The following is a 16,017-nucleotide window of genomic DNA, read 5'->3' on the forward strand; positions in this document are numbered from 1 at the left end:
GTATTCTTTTTAGTGTATAGTATGGTGTTTTATAGTGTAGCAGCATCTCATAGGATCCTCTTCCTTCATATCTCCACCTCCCCCAGAGTGCAGTTCCTTCTCTCCACCAGCAACTGTCATCCTCCTCATCCTCCTATGTTTTGAGGGCCTCCTCTTCCTTATCTTCACCTCTGTGATGTTCGGCACCCAAGTCCACTCCATCTGTACCGATGAAACTGTAAGTAGTTCATTAGTAGTCCTCCTGCTTTTACCTTTTCCCTTGTCACACCTTATCTCTGCTCAGTCGTACTGAATGTATCTCCTCTCTTCTGTTGAAATGCAGCTGGTGTACTTAATTTTCAAATCCATTTTATTGTGCTCAAAGTGTCTTTAGCGTTTGAAAGCGATACCAACAGCTGTGATTTTCTTGACTCAAATATGGACGTGTGTGTTTTGACTGTGCACATACTTGTACTTACTGTTGACAATTGCGGTTAGTAATTTGCCAGGTACTTATGTCAGCAGTTAGGATTAAGACTTGATTGTTTTGGTTTCTCGCCTAGCTTTTATGAGCTCCATCCAGTAAGTTGCATTGAGCTCATCAAACGCTGTCATCAGTTTTGTTCTTGTAATGGTTAGCTGCAGCTCAGTAAAACTTGGACACAGTGGGTCTGTCTGGTAACAAGGATGCACAGTCTGGATCCAACCTAGACTCCATCAAGATAACTTTTATCACCAAGATAAGACACTAAGACAATTTAAACTGTCCACTTGCAATGGGTTCAATTCCCAGAGAACACCATGACTTTGGTGAATGACTATTCACAGGCATGTCTTTTTACACAGCATGAGGCAGGTCTTCCTGATCTTAAAGTACTAGTAAAGTGGAAAAACAAGTTGCCTCTATAATGAAGCTATTATCATATAAATCTGATGTATGACACCAAAAGACTTAAAAAGTTTGGGAGTAAATAGATATGATCCAAATAGTATCAATCACACGGAGATTCCTGAGCCATTTTGAGAGATAATGAGGAAGCCAGTCACGTGATCACGTGACGTAGAGGAGAAACCACAGATCCCTCCCTCATCAACAACAATGCTAATCAAGCAGACTTTGTGAGAGCCAACAACAATTACTTTGGGGAAAATGATCATCCAGGACCTTATATTTTTGAGGCCAAACACAAAGAGGATGAGCAATAAGTCTTAGAAGGCAAGCGCTAAACGGATGTAGCTTTATTGTGACACTATAGCATTAGCAGCATTGCTAGGTGCTAAACATACAAACTAACCATAATAAACCATAATAAAACAAACACTTACTGTAATATTTCCACTCTTGCTGGGATGTCTACCAACGGGACGCTCACATAATTCCGTTTAGATGAAAATTCAATCACAATCTTCACGAAGGGTTCAAACAAAGTTGCAAGAATTAGTGTCTTTTTGGCCATTTCGGGGGATGTGAAAATGGACCAGCCTGTCGGTCCATGGCCACATTTGTATACTACCAGGTGAGATATGCGTGAATTATAATCTAGAATTGACTTTTAGCAAGTTTGAGACCAAGCAGAAGCAGCTGCCGTTATAATAACAATATCACTCGTATTTGGTTAATATTCAGGTCACAACATGTAAATGGAGTATTGTTGGCACTTTCTAGATGTTTTTAGAGAGTATAATGAGCGCAAAAGAGGACCCTCCATCTGTTGACTGAATTGTTAGATATTTAGTTACCATTTAGAATGCATAAAAAAAAGCCAAACGTATGTGTTCTTGTCTTACATAAGTATTGTGAATGATAAACAGCACATCTCTTTACAATGTTTGCGTATTTACAGTATGACCGATCTAACAATATGGTCAGAGTGCTGAAGTGTTACTACAGTGACGTAGAATCTACGGAAATTGCTGAAGATGGCCGACTGATTTTGTGGCATTTTGTGATGTTTAGATGGTATTTTCACATACTTTGCGGATTGTAAACCTAATTGGATATGGTTTAATGGATACAATGAAACACAATTAAGCATATAAAGTATTTTTTTCTTTCCACACTACTGCTACTTTAACTGATGTCACATGGCAACACCACTAGGACTGTACTTTGATTAGGCCTTTTCACAACAGGAACCAAGTATGTGGTTTGTGTTTACACCAAATTTCACAGTTCAGGTAGTATATACAAATCAGGCTGATGATGTATGGAGTGTTACAGTATATTTCTACATTAATACCATGTAAATAAACAGACAATAATAGCTCATATACATTTTACCAAAGTGTAAATAAATGAAGTACAAAGCAACAATATACAAAACAATATGATTTAAAAACTAAGTGTACTACATTGTGCATAAAAAGTCAGGTTTTTGTCCCCAATGTCCAACAGTCAGAAAGTCGTCCAGTCAGAAAGTCGTCCTCTCAGTAAATGATGAATTCATGAGGGTCAGGTGATCCCTTTTAGTCCATTTCTGCTGTAAATAACAATATATTAATAAAAAATGCCAGTGTTTATCTGTAAATTACAATATATGAATAATACATGTCAGTGTTTATCTGTAAATAACAATATATAAATGATAAAGGTCGGTGTTTATCTGTAAATAACAATATATAAACAATAAATGTCAGTGTTTATCTGTAAATAACAATATATAAATAATAAATGCCAGTGTATCTCACAGCGACAACAGACGCATCAGATTTACTGTTAGCTTGTTAGCATTAGCATTCTGTTCACTGGAGTTGAGGCTATTAACTACACAAATGGCGTGTCAATGACTAATTTTACAACATGTAATAAAGTAGATAGTGAATATTTGATGTTATTTACCATCTTTTCACTCGTTCTTCATTTCACATTCCTCTTCAAACTACAAGGTTGTCAAGTACCAGTAAACAGCTCACCTTGCCGCTTCCAAGTCCAGCTGAATACTTCATACTCCTGTAAATATGCTTAAAAGAGTCCATCCACTTCTCCTAGCTTTGTGTATTGACATGAAGTTTGTAAATAATAATAAACAGCATGAAACTGCACACTATTTTAACTCAACATGTTGTCCTCGCATACTGTAATAGCGGCTGAAATTTAGAATATAAAGTTTAAGGAACGACCCCAACTATGTTCAACCAATCAGCAGTCGACAGCTTAGCCCGCCCCCTGTAAAGTTCCCGGAACTATTCGGAAGTCCCAGCGTGCTGGCAGGAACTAAAAATAGTTCCTGAAAAACTAAATCTACTCGAGTAGTTTTTGGTGGTAACACAGGGGGAACTTTATTTACCCGAGTAAATGGGAAAGTTCTTGTAAAAGTTCCTGCGGTGGGAAAGGACCTAATATCTTAGTTGGAATAAGTTAGTGTTTGTAAGTGGACATCAAACACATCAACAGTCCATAGTTTTCATGATGGTTTTATTGTAACAGAACGTAAAAACAACAATAGATTAAAGTTATATGTTCATTTGTATTTAATTTAGGGAATTATGTTAAAAAAACATGACTTTGTACTCGGTGGAGAAACGCTTGTTGATAGGCACAGACGACAGACATCACACATAGGACGGTTTAGTAAGTACGAATTGTTTTAGTTATATTGTAAAACATTCAAACGTTGCTTGGCGGGATGAATGAAGAGTCCTTTCGAGCAGAAACGCTATGAATGGCTAGAACACTGAACTGCACGCCGCACTACCGCAAAAGTACTACAGATAAATGGAAGGACACTGCAGCACCTGCAGTGAGCAAATTTGTCCAAAAGATGGCGCCATACTACAAACAATAATATACCCTCTAAGTGTTTTTGCTTGTTTTGTTTTTTTATTTTTATAAAAAAATATTTTTATTATTGTCATTAGCAAAGAAAAATCCCTAAATTAGCCGCTCCGTTTTATAAGCTGCAGGGCTCAAAGTTTAGGAAATAAGTAGCGGCTTAAAGTCTGGAATTTACGGTAGACAAAATGTTTATAAACTTTCTGTTTATGTATGTGAAGCAGCCCATTCTATCCTCCATTAAAATGTACTTTGTATGATCACATTCAGTTTGTCTTCAAGTTCACTTTAAAAAGCTATTTGATTTTGGATGTATAATGTTCAATATTGGCACTCATCATTCATCCATTCATTTAATTTCCTTTCATTTAAAGCAGTAAAACAAAGTTTTTGCATCTGACAAAATGCCACCAACACTGGCTAACTGTATTACAAATGTTATGTTTGTTTTGAAAACAAATGCTGGCTTTGTGTGTAGAAACATGCATGTGTAGCAAGATTGCCCTCACTCCTCCCAGTGTGGCAAGTTACTTGTGTTGATAGCTTCTCTATAATATATGAGGAGACGCGGCCATGTTCTCTTTTGAACTGTAGCCATTCCTTATGCCCATCGTGTGTTTCTGATATACTTCTGCTATTCCCCTTTTCAAATCTAACAGTTTTATTTGGCATGTTTTGTTTTTACTTGCCAAACAACAGTTTACCTTGCCACTAAGTGCTTAATCCATTTCTGTGTAATCTACCCTAATTCTGATATTACCACCAACAATAACGTCTAAATTTACGCCTTACCTCCGTTTGAACGTCTCTGTGTGGAAGAACCTGCGTGTGTGTACCTCGGCCTCCTCCTACAGTGCAAAATACTCATGTTAGGTTCATTGAGGACTGTAAATTGTCCTAAGATATGAATGGGAGTGTGAATGATTGTCTATATGTGCCCTGCGATGGCCCTTGCTCATTTTGGTTAGCCTGTCAATGAGCTAGTCCATTCTACGTTAGCGGCATTATAGCCAACCTTCATCCTGCATAACTATTCATGTTTATAATAAATACCGTATTTTTCAGAGTATAAGTCACTCCGGAGTATAAGTCGCACCGGCCGAAAATGCGTAATAAAGAAGGTAAAAAACATATGTAAGTCGCACTGGAGTATAAGTCGCATTTTTGGGTGAAATTTATTTGATAAAACCCAACACCAAGAATAGACATTTGAAAGGCAATTTAAAATAAATAAAGAATAGTGAACAACAGGCTGAATAATTGTACGTTATATGATGCATAAATAACCAACTGAGAATGTGCCTGGTATGTTAACGTCACATATTATGGTAAGAGTCATTCAAATAACTATAACATATAGAACATGCTGTACGTTTACCAAACAATCTGTCACTCTTAATCGCTAAATCCCATGAAATCTTATACGTCTAGTCTCTGTTAGTGAATGAGCTAAATAATATTATTTGATATTTTACGGTAATGTGTTAATAATTTCACACATAAGTCGCTACTGAGTATAAGTCGCACCCCCGGCCAAACTATGAAAAAAAACTGCGACTTATAGTCCGAAAAATACGGTACATAATGTTTATTCATGTGTATAAATAATGTACTTTCCTTAGTGTGGTTAGTTTTCCAGTGACTTCATTGTCGAGAATATCAACAAAAGATCCCAAGTTATTTTTTCCATCTCTAATTCAAAGGACTGTTGACATATATGCAAAGTAAATTGCAACACTGAGAGTGGGCAGAATATAGTGTCGTCTGTGTTATATCAACGATTGAAAAATAGGGCTACAGCGGTTTGTCGACTCATCATGACGTAAATACGTCGACGTCATTTACCTTGCGTCGAAGCGTCGAGAAAAGCTGGCGAAGCACAAAGGAAAAATGTGCCACTGTGTTCCAACCGATCAGCCGTTAATCATTATTAGCCAAGTTCTGTGGGAAAGCTTGTGATCGTCAGATGCCGATCATCTTTCAGTGCTTATCACAAAAAAAAACGGATCACTTCATCTTAATCATGACGGCATAAATATGGTGATGTCATATTGGCCGCGCCCCCACCGCCACCTGTATTTTGTCAATCTGGGGACAACCCAAACTAATTGCTTCGTAACAAATAGGTGAGTTGTTCTCATATGGACTGTTTGCTTGAGTAGTATCCCTTGATCATGTCTTTTATAGCATTCCACACCACTAAATAAGTCCTAAAACTTTAATATGTTCATCACTTGATCATGTCTTTTCTAACATGCCACACCACCAAATAAGTCATAAAACTTTAATATGTTCATCATTTGATCATGTCTTTTCTAACATGCCACACCACCAAATAAGTCATAAAACTTTTAATATGTTCATCACTTAATCATGTCTTTTCTAACATTCCACACCACTAAATAAGTCATAAAACTTTAATATATTAGTATCAATGTCACTGATAATCAGTGTTTAAATAGTGTTTTGTTTTTTCCGGTTACAAATCTCTTTACCGTCTTGGTGTCTTTGTAACCAAAGTGTGTCTCGTGGGCCATTTTATCATCTTACATAATTCTCCCGTTGGCCAGAATACATATGCTTGCATCATGTGCTAAGTTTTATTTTCATCTTAAAGTGATCTAGTGTTGCCAGAATACGAGTAAAGAGTAGTGCCATGGTCACCTGTAACACCAAGTATTAGCTTAGCACATATTGCGTTTGTGTTAGCGTGTTTACTGAAGAGTTACAATGTTACGATCGTGATCACTTCTTTAATACGCAGCACCGGAGTTGAAAAAGTCTTTGTGATTATCCACAGTTTAAAAGAAACCCGCGTGAACATTCTAAAAGATTTTGACTGAAGTTTGGTTATTTCTTGTTTTCAGGGCATAGAGCAGTTGAAAAAGGAAGAGAGAAGATGGGCTAAAAAAACTAAGTGGATGAACTTAAGGGCAGTTTTTGGACACCCCTTCTCCTTACTGTGGTTTAGCCCCTTGTCCACCCCCGACCACGGCAAGGCCGAGACTTACCAGTATGTGGTGTGAACGTGTCTGCATGGCGTCTAAAGTATCGGCACGTGTGACACTCGCTACTTTTACATGCATAGTTACGCAGCTACTGCATGCATTAGACTAATAAACACCTTCATTAGAAGTTGTTTGACTTGCTGCTATCAACACATTAACATTGATCTTGCATGTTTCCCAGCATGCACCAGTCACCGTGGAGGACTAATAGTATAACATTACAGTCACAAAAAGCATATTTACGCCAACGCGGACACTAATTGAGCTTCACAAACATCCCAATAAGTCATTATTTTGAAAGTACACATTTTAACACCAAAACTTCATTCTTGTATTAAAATACTGTGGAAAATAATATGTGTATATTTGGTTAATCAGTATCAATATTAACGGTGTCAGGTAACCTCAGATCCTTTTGTATTTAATTCCATGACCATGTGTTGGCTCCAGGAACAAACATGCTAAGTATGTCCTGCGACCCTAAACTGTAGCGAATGGAATCTACACATATAAGTACACCAATCAGGGGGAACCAGACCAAGAAGTGATTTCTATATAAAAAAAAACATCCATCGAGAAAATCTGCGAACTGTCAAAGATGGACAGTTGACCACAACTCGTATTAAAACGTAAGGCACAGTGAAATACAGTATCCAGTTTTTTCAAAATTGTGTCGGTCGGGTGCATTCATAAAAAGCAAGTCTCCACAATCTAGCAAAGGCATAAAAGGGGTCAGAATCAAGTGTTTCCTAACTTGTAGGGAAAAACAGGACTTGTTTCGAAAGAAAAATCCCAATTTCATTTTTTACTTTAGTCAAGTTTTTTGATGTGAGATTTAAAAGACAAGTTCATCAATAACAATAAAGTACTTATGTTGTTTTTATCACACAACATAACACACTGAAAGTATGTTATACACGTATCATTTAAACACAAATTAAAATAAGTTATACATTCATCATTTAAACACAACACTTAAAATATGTTATACATTTATCATTTAAACACAACATTTAAAATGTTATACATTTATAATTTCAACACAAATTAAAATAACTTATACATTTGTCATTTAAACACAACACTTAAAATATGTTGTACATGTATCATTAAAACACAACACTTAAAATATGTTGTACATTTATCATTTAAACACAACACTTAAAATATGTTATACATTTTTACAAAACCAGTGTAGTAGGCAACAGAATACAATGATTTGCAAATCCTTTTCAACTTAAATTCATTTGAATAGACTGCAAAGGCAAGATATTTAATGTTCAAACTGAGAAACTTATTTTTTTTTGCAAATAATCATTAACTTAGAATTTAATAGCAGCAACACATTACAGATAAGTTGGCACAAAGGCATTTTTACCACTGTGTTACATGGCCTTTCCTTTTAAACAACACTCAGTAAACATTTGGGAATTGAGGAGACCCATTTTTGAAGCTTTTCAGGTGAAATTATTTCCCATTCTTGCTTGATGTACAGCTTAAGTTGTTCAACAGTCCGAGGTCTCCGTTGTGGTATTTTGCGCTTCATAATGCGCTACACATTTTCAATGGGACACAGGTCTGGACTACAGGCAGGCCAGTCGAGTACCCGCACTCTTTTACTACGAAGCCACGCTGTTGTAACACGTGCAGAATGTGGCCTGGCATTGTTTTGCTGAAATAAGCAGGGGCGTCCATGAAAAAGACGTTGCTTGGATGGCAACATATGTTGCTCCAAAGCCTGTATGTACCTTTCAGCATTAATGTTGCCTCCACAGATGTGTGAGTTACCTATGCCTTGGGCATTAATACACCCCCATATCATCCCAGATGCTGGTTTTTGAACTTTGCGCCTATAACAGTCTGGATGGTTCATTTCGTCTGTGTTCCGGAGGACAAGACGTCCACAGTTTCCAAAAACAATTTGAAATGTGGACTCGTCAGACCACAGAACACTTTTCCACTTTGCATCAGTCCATCTTAGATGAGCTGGGGCCCAGCGAAGCCAGCAGCGTTTCTGGGTATTGTTGATAAATGGCTTTCACTTTGCATAGTAGAGTTTAATCTTGCACTTACAGATGTAGCGACGGACTGTAGTTACTGACAATGGTTTTCTGAAGTGTTCCTGAGCCAATGTGGTGATATCCTTTACACACTGATGTCGGTTTTTGATGCAGTACCCGTCTGAGGGATCGAAGGTCACAGGCATTCAATGTTGGTTTTCAGCCTTGCCGCTTACGTGCAGTGATTTCTCCAGATTTTCTGAACCTTTTGATGATATTACGGACCGTTGATGGTGATATCCCTACTAAATTCCTTGCAATAGCTCGTTGAGAATTGTTGTTCTTAAACTGTTCGACAATTTGCTCACGCATTTGTTCACAAAATGGTGACCCTCGCCCCATTCTTGTTTGTGAATGACTGAGCATTTCATGGAAGCTGCTTTTATACCCAATCATCATGGCACCCACCTGTTCCCAGTTAGCCTGTTCACCTGTGGGATGTTCCAAATAAGTGATTGATGAGCATTCCTCAACTTTCTCAGTCTTTGTTGCCACTTGTGCCAGCTTTTTTGAAAGATGTTGCAGGCATCAAATTCCAAATGAGTTAATATTTGCAAAAAACAACAAAGTGTACCAGTTCAAACTTTTAAGTATCTTGTTTTTAAAGTATATTCAATTGAATATAGGTTGAAAAGGATTTGCAAATCATTGTATTCTGTCTTTATTTACGATTTGCACAATGTGCCAACTTTACCGGTTTTGGGTTTTGTAATCTAAAATATGTTATACATGTATCCTTTAAACAACACTTAAAATATGTTGTACATGTACCATTTCAGCACAACACATTAAAATGTGTCGTACATGTATCATTTCAACACAAATTAAAATATGTAATACATTTATCATTTAAACACAACACTTAAATATGTTATACATTTAGCACTTAAACACAAATTAAAATAAGTTGTACATTTAGCATTTAAACACAACACTTAAAATATGTTGTCAATCATCAATCAATCAAAGTTTATTTATATAGCCCTTAATCACAAGTGTCTCAAAGGGCTGCACAAGCCACAACGACATCCTGCAATTCATAAAGTCCTGGGTGGAGCTACTGGGAGGAGTCCCTTGTTGGGTTAGCGATGCTACTGTACTGAACAAATATTTAAGATTTTTATTGAGGCGGCTGAGATTGGAGTAGTATTTAGCTTTAGCTAAGGTAAGCATGCGTTTATAAGTTATTAAACTATCACTCCATGCTTGATGGAAAACTTCAAGTTTGTCGCACGCCATTTGCGTTCCAGCTTTCTCCATGATAGTTTAAGAGCTCTAGTTTCTTCTGTAAACCAGGGGGTACGCCTTGATACGCCTTTTATGGGCCTTTTTTTTAGCTTTAGTGGTGCTATACTATCAATGGTGTCGTACAGGGCATCGTTAAAGTGGCTAGCGAGGTTATTGATAGAGCCCACGTAATTTTGGAATGGTGCCATTACCGAAGGCAGTAGGCCAGCAAGAGTCATAGTTGTGACAGCATTAATGTTGCGGCTGCTAAAGCAGTGGTTAATAGTAGTTTGTTGACAATGAGTCAGAACTTCGACTTTTATAAGGTAATAATCTTTAGTGTACGGGACTATCATAACTTGACACCCCGGACAAGGACTAGATCTATCGTATTACCCTTGCGATGCGTGGGTTAATTTATTATTTGTGTAAGACCACAGCTATCAATTATAGTACGGGCTGATGGGGTATTCATATGGATATTAAAATCCCCCATTATAATTATATTATTATCTGCGTGCATCACTAGATCAGCGACAAACTCTGAAAATTCCCTGATAAAGTCTGAATATGGTCCAGAGGGGCAGTAAATAACAGCCAGGTAGAGAGGTAGCAGTGTGACAGACCTCATAGTCCATCCATCTTCTTCCACTTATCCGAGGTCGGGTCGCGGGGGCAGCAGCCTAAGCAGGGAAGCCCAGACTTCCCTCTCCCCAGCCACTTCGTCCAGCTCCTCCCGGGGGATCCCGAGGCGTTCCCAGGCCAGCCGGGAGACATAGTCTTCCCAACGTGTCCTGGGTCTTCCCCGTGGCCTCCTACCGGTCGGACGTGCCCTAAACACCTCCCGAGGGAGGCGATCGGGTGGCATCCTGACCAGATGCCCGAACCACCTCATCTGGCTCCTCTCGATGTGGAGGAGCAGCGGCTTTACTTTGAGCTCCCCCCGGATGACAGAGCTTCTCACCCTATCTCTAAGGGAGAGCCCTGCCACCCGGCGGAGGAAACTAATTTCAGCCGCTTGTACCCGTGATCTTGTCCTTTCGGTCATAACCCAAAGCTCATGACCATAGGTGAGGATGGGAACGTAGATCGACCGGTAAATTGAGAGCTTTGCCTTCCGGCTCAGCTCCTTCTTCACCACAACGGATCGATACAGCGTCCGCATTACTGAAGATGCCGCACCGATCCGCCTGTCGATCTCACGATCCACTCTTCCCTCACTCGTGAACAAGACTCCAAGGTACTTGAACTCCTCCACTTGGGGCAGAGTCTCCTCCCCAACCCGGAGATGGCACTCCACCCTTTTCCGGGCGAGAACCATGGACTCGGACTTGGAGTCATAGTAAGCACCTCAAATGATTTATATTATTACTTAGGTTAGGGGTAAGGTTAAGGTTTTCATTCTGTATTAGTGCCACCCCTCCACCCCTTTTAAGGGGACAGGCAATATTTGTAAAGTTAGGAGGCGATGCCTCGTTAAGCGGGAAAATCTGGTTAATGTGGTTTGAGCCAGGTTTCGCTGAGACCAATGACGTTTAGATCGTTGTCTCTAATGACCTCATTAACTAATAACGTTTTCGGAGACAATGATCTGATGTTTAAAAAGCCCATAATATAGATAGTGGGCTGTTTTGAGTATTTTTTGTTAATGGAATCCGTAGTAGTGATATTAATAGCCTTAAATATTTTCGATCATATCTAGGAATTGATATGATGGGGATCTTCAGATTGTTTGCTTGGTGCTGTGATAGCTAGAACGCGTCATAATTTGCCACCTCAGTAGAAAAAACATTACATTAAGTGAGTTGTGTAGTTTACGTGTTAGTTCTAGATTAACTGACTCCTCTCCCAGACTAACAGACACTGTAATTGCCTGTGTCGGTGCTTGCTCTAGTGTAGTTAGTCAAGTGTGACTCAACCAGTAATCTATGTGTCTAGATAGAGTGATGGCGCTTTCCCGGTTAGGGTGAAGGCAGTCCCTCATCAGCAAGCCCGGTTTGCCCCAGAAAGAGGGCCAATTGTCAATAGTTGAGAGAGGGGCGGTGAGACAGAGAGCGGGTGGTTTGCAAGTTAGATGAGACTACTAAGTATGTCTGTGAAGGAATAAAGAAAGCTGTAAAACAATTAGAAGCGCACAGATAGAAAGATAATACTTAGCTTTTTTCGCGGCAACAGCGAGCAGTCACAGCAAGCAGTCACTCATTTATCATTTCCAACACAAATTAAAATATGTTGTACATTTATCATTTCAACACAAATTAAAATATTTTGTACATGTATCATTTCAACACATTAAAACATCAATAATCACATGCAGCGTTTCCTCACACAGCTGACTGAACAAGCTGACATGACCACTGTCGTCCCCTAGTGTTGCGGAGGCAAGCAATGGTCCGCTTGAAAATGTGCCGTGTACTTCCATAGAAGTGTACCAAGATGGAGAGCAGGATTGCAGTGATGTGTGCATGTGAACGTAGTGAGTGTTACAGTGACCACAACTATTCTGTGTGTAAATACTTCATATGTCTGCTCCGTGGAAATAATTTGTATTTATGAATCGAGGTGCAGGTTGGGAACATGGAGCAAATGGCCACCTTTGGTATTTTGAAAATGACTCCTTGTTTGTTTTCTTTTATGTGCTGCACAATGTGGATGATAGAAGAGAAACACCATTTTAGACATTCCACGGATTCAGAGACATGTCAACATTGATGAATTGAAAAACTCCGACAACATAAATTAAAAATGTATAATTAGCAAGTATAAAACTTGCAACACTTCTTTAATGGAGACCCTTAATAAAGTAACAACAGAAACCAGAACAAAATTTAATTTGTAATAATTGACTGCTCAAATATTCTTTCAAATGTGCAAATGTACTTGTATATGTGCTGTATATACAGTGGGGAAATAAGTATTTGATACATACGTGTGTGTGTGTGTGTGCGTGCGTGCGCGTACGTGCGTGCGTGCATACCGTATTTTTCGGACTATAAATCGCAGTTTTTTTTCATAGTTTTATAGTTAATATGTGCGACTTATACTCAGGAGCGACTTATGTGTGAAATTATTAACACATTACCGTAAAATATCAAATAATATTATTTAGCTCATTCACGTAAGAGACTAGACGTATAAGATTTCATGGGATTTAGCGATTAGGAGTGACAGATTGTTTGGTAAACGTATAGCACGTTCTATATGTTATAGTTATTTGAATGACTCTTACCATAATATGTTACGTTAACATGCCAGGCACGTTCTCAGTTGGTTATTTATGCGTCATATAACGTACACTTATTCAGCCTGTTGTTCACTATTCTTTATTTATTTAAAATTGCTTTTCAAATGTCTATTCTTGGTCTTGGGTTTTATCAAATAAATTTCCCCTTATACTTATACTCCGGAGCAACTTATACTCCGAAAAATACGGTATATATATATATATATATATATATATATATATATATATATATATATATATATATATATATATATATATATGTGTGTGTGTGTGTGTGTGTGTGTGTGTGTGTGTGTGTGTGTGTGTGTGTGTGTATGTATATATATATATATATATGTATGTATGTATGTATGTATGTGTGTATATATATATATATATATATATATATATATTATATTTGTGGTTGCCGATACGATTTAGGAATGATTGAATTTTTTTTTTTTTTACATCGATACGATTCGGAACGATTGAGTGAGTTGAAATTGATTTAGTAACCTTTTTATCGAAACAGATCAAGCAGTGTGAGTGTGAAATAAATAATGGACACTGCAGGTGCACTTTCCTATATAGTTGATATACCTTGTAAGGAAATGATTAATCAAAGTTGACTTATCCACTTATCCCTTATTCAAAAATGTCTCAAAGGGCTGCACAAGCCACAACAACATCTCAGATCCCACATCAGGGCAAAAAAACCTCAATCCAATGGGAACAATGTGAAACCTTGGAAGGGACCGCAGATATTATGAAACAAACAAGTAAACAACAATTAATGTTATTTCTTGTCAGGAATTATGTATGAATTAATTATGACTCAAACAAGTAAACAACAATGTTATTTCTTGTAAGGAATGATGTATACATGAATTATGAAACAAACAAGTAAACAACAATTAATGTTATTTCTTGTCAGGAATGATGTATGAATGAATTATGACACAAACAAGTAAACAACGATGTTATTTCTTGTAAGGAATGATGTGTACATAAATTATGAAACAAACAAGTAAACAACAATTAATGTTATTTCTTGTAAGGAATGATGTATACATGAATTATGATACAAACAAGTAAACAACAATTAATAAACAATGCATTCACATCGTATTTGAATAAAGTGCAAGCAACACTTTAGCTTGAAATAACAAGAGGAAACATTTTCTGATCACATTTTGAACAAAAGTAACCAACATTTTAACCGTAGATGTACTTCTAAATAAAGTTGTGACTTGGCCATACAGTATGTGTTCTCCACCCTGGCGTCCCCGATGAAGGACAGCGTTCCAGGTGTGCAGAAGCATGTATGTCCCCTCATCTGTGGATGGTGTTGGCCCCTCACTTCCTAGTTTCCATAGCCTCCTTCATCCTTCTCTTTTATTTCTTTCTTTCTCATCAGTTGACTTCTCCTTGGCTGTCATTTGCGTGTTGTGTGTCACAATTCTTGTTGTCACTTCCGGTGTGGTGGTCTGTCTTCTGTAGCTGAAAGTTGTGTTGCGACTTTGAATTGTTGTGTTGTGTCATTTGTATTTGTTACGGCTTTTGCAATCGTGCTGTAGCTGAAAGTTGTGTTGTAATTAATGATATTGTCTTGTGGCCATTTTTGTTTCGGTAACGTCACCGACATGAAAACTATACCTAACGTTTACCATCCTTATCTTTAAAAGAAAGTTCATACAAAGTCTGCCCTTCTAAAATCCAATGTTTTCCTTTGTCTAGTATAGATAAAACCAATCTTTTCCCTTGCAAAACGATCTTGGATCTGCCGGAAGGCAAACTTGCCGAGCACAGATCGATATACTTGAAATTCAGAAATATAAATCGATCTATCAATCAATCGTTACACTCCCTAATAATATATAATTTATATAATCATATATGTGTGTGTATATATGTATATATATTTTTTGTGTATGTGGTTGTGTATTTACAGAGAGACAGAATGTAAAAAAATGAACTCAAATACTGTTTTCCCCACTGAGACATAAACAAAGGGTGTAACATGTACTTGATTCGGTACGGAACCCTTCATTTGAAGTTGCGGCACATTTGTTTCCCACGCAACACACATTCTGAGTGTACATTTACTGTTGCGATGCACCCGCAACAAGCCGGGGAGTGTGCCTAAAAACAGACGCAAAAGGTGACAGCCATTTTGTTTTGATTTGACGGTTGTATTTATTGTGCTCGCAGTTTATTTGGTTTCCTTGTCAACATCATTAAAGCTGTTTACACAAAAGTTAAGCAGTTTTATGTTTGGCTTTTTGTTGTCTCACTGTACCCGAAATGAAACAACCAGTGTTCTTCAAACCAAAGTGCGTGCGTGCGTGCGTGTGCGTGTGTGTGTGTGTGTTCTGGCAATGCTTACTTAATGGGGACATCGCTCTGTTTACACAGTCACCTTTAGGGGACCTCTGACGGTATGGGGACAAAAAAACAGGTCCCCTAAAGGGAAACCTTTTTAAATGATAGTCAGATCCATTCTGAAGATGCCTAAGTAAAAAGTGAAACATTTGTTATCCCGGCATTAATAGTACTGTGATTCTCTATGGCGGTGGTTCTCAACCTTTTTTCAGTGATTTTTTTTTAAATTCAAGTACCCCCTAATCAGAGCAAAACATTTTTGGTTGGAAAAAAAGAGATAAAGAAGTCAAATACAGCACTATACTATACTATACAGTTTCTGATTTATTAAATTGTATAACAGTGCAAAATATTGCTCATTTGTAG

General features: G+C 37.8%; 1 protein-coding gene across 4 annotated transcripts in view; it reads left to right on the forward strand.

Annotated features, from left to right (window-relative positions):
• zdhhc3a (zDHHC palmitoyltransferase 3a) overlaps nt 1-16,017 on the forward strand; it is a 42,208-nt gene that overhangs the window by 14,753 nt on the left and 11,438 nt on the right. For 2 of the 4 annotated variants that reach the window (XM_061983128.2, XM_061983127.1), the window contains exon 6: nt 87-217. In XM_061983128.2, the coding sequence (XP_061839112.1) occupies nt 87-217 (131 nt within the window). Of the gene's footprint in view, nt 1-86; nt 218-6,618; nt 6,887-16,017 lie in introns of those variants that run through there. The other 2 variants (XM_061983129.2, XM_061983130.2) reach the window with 2 other exon arrangements.

The sequence above is a fragment of the Nerophis lumbriciformis genome, linkage group LG21, assembly GCF_033978685.3.
Source record: "Nerophis lumbriciformis linkage group LG21, RoL_Nlum_v2.1, whole genome shotgun sequence".
Lineage (NCBI taxonomy): Eukaryota > Metazoa > Chordata > Actinopteri > Syngnathiformes > Syngnathidae > Nerophis > Nerophis lumbriciformis.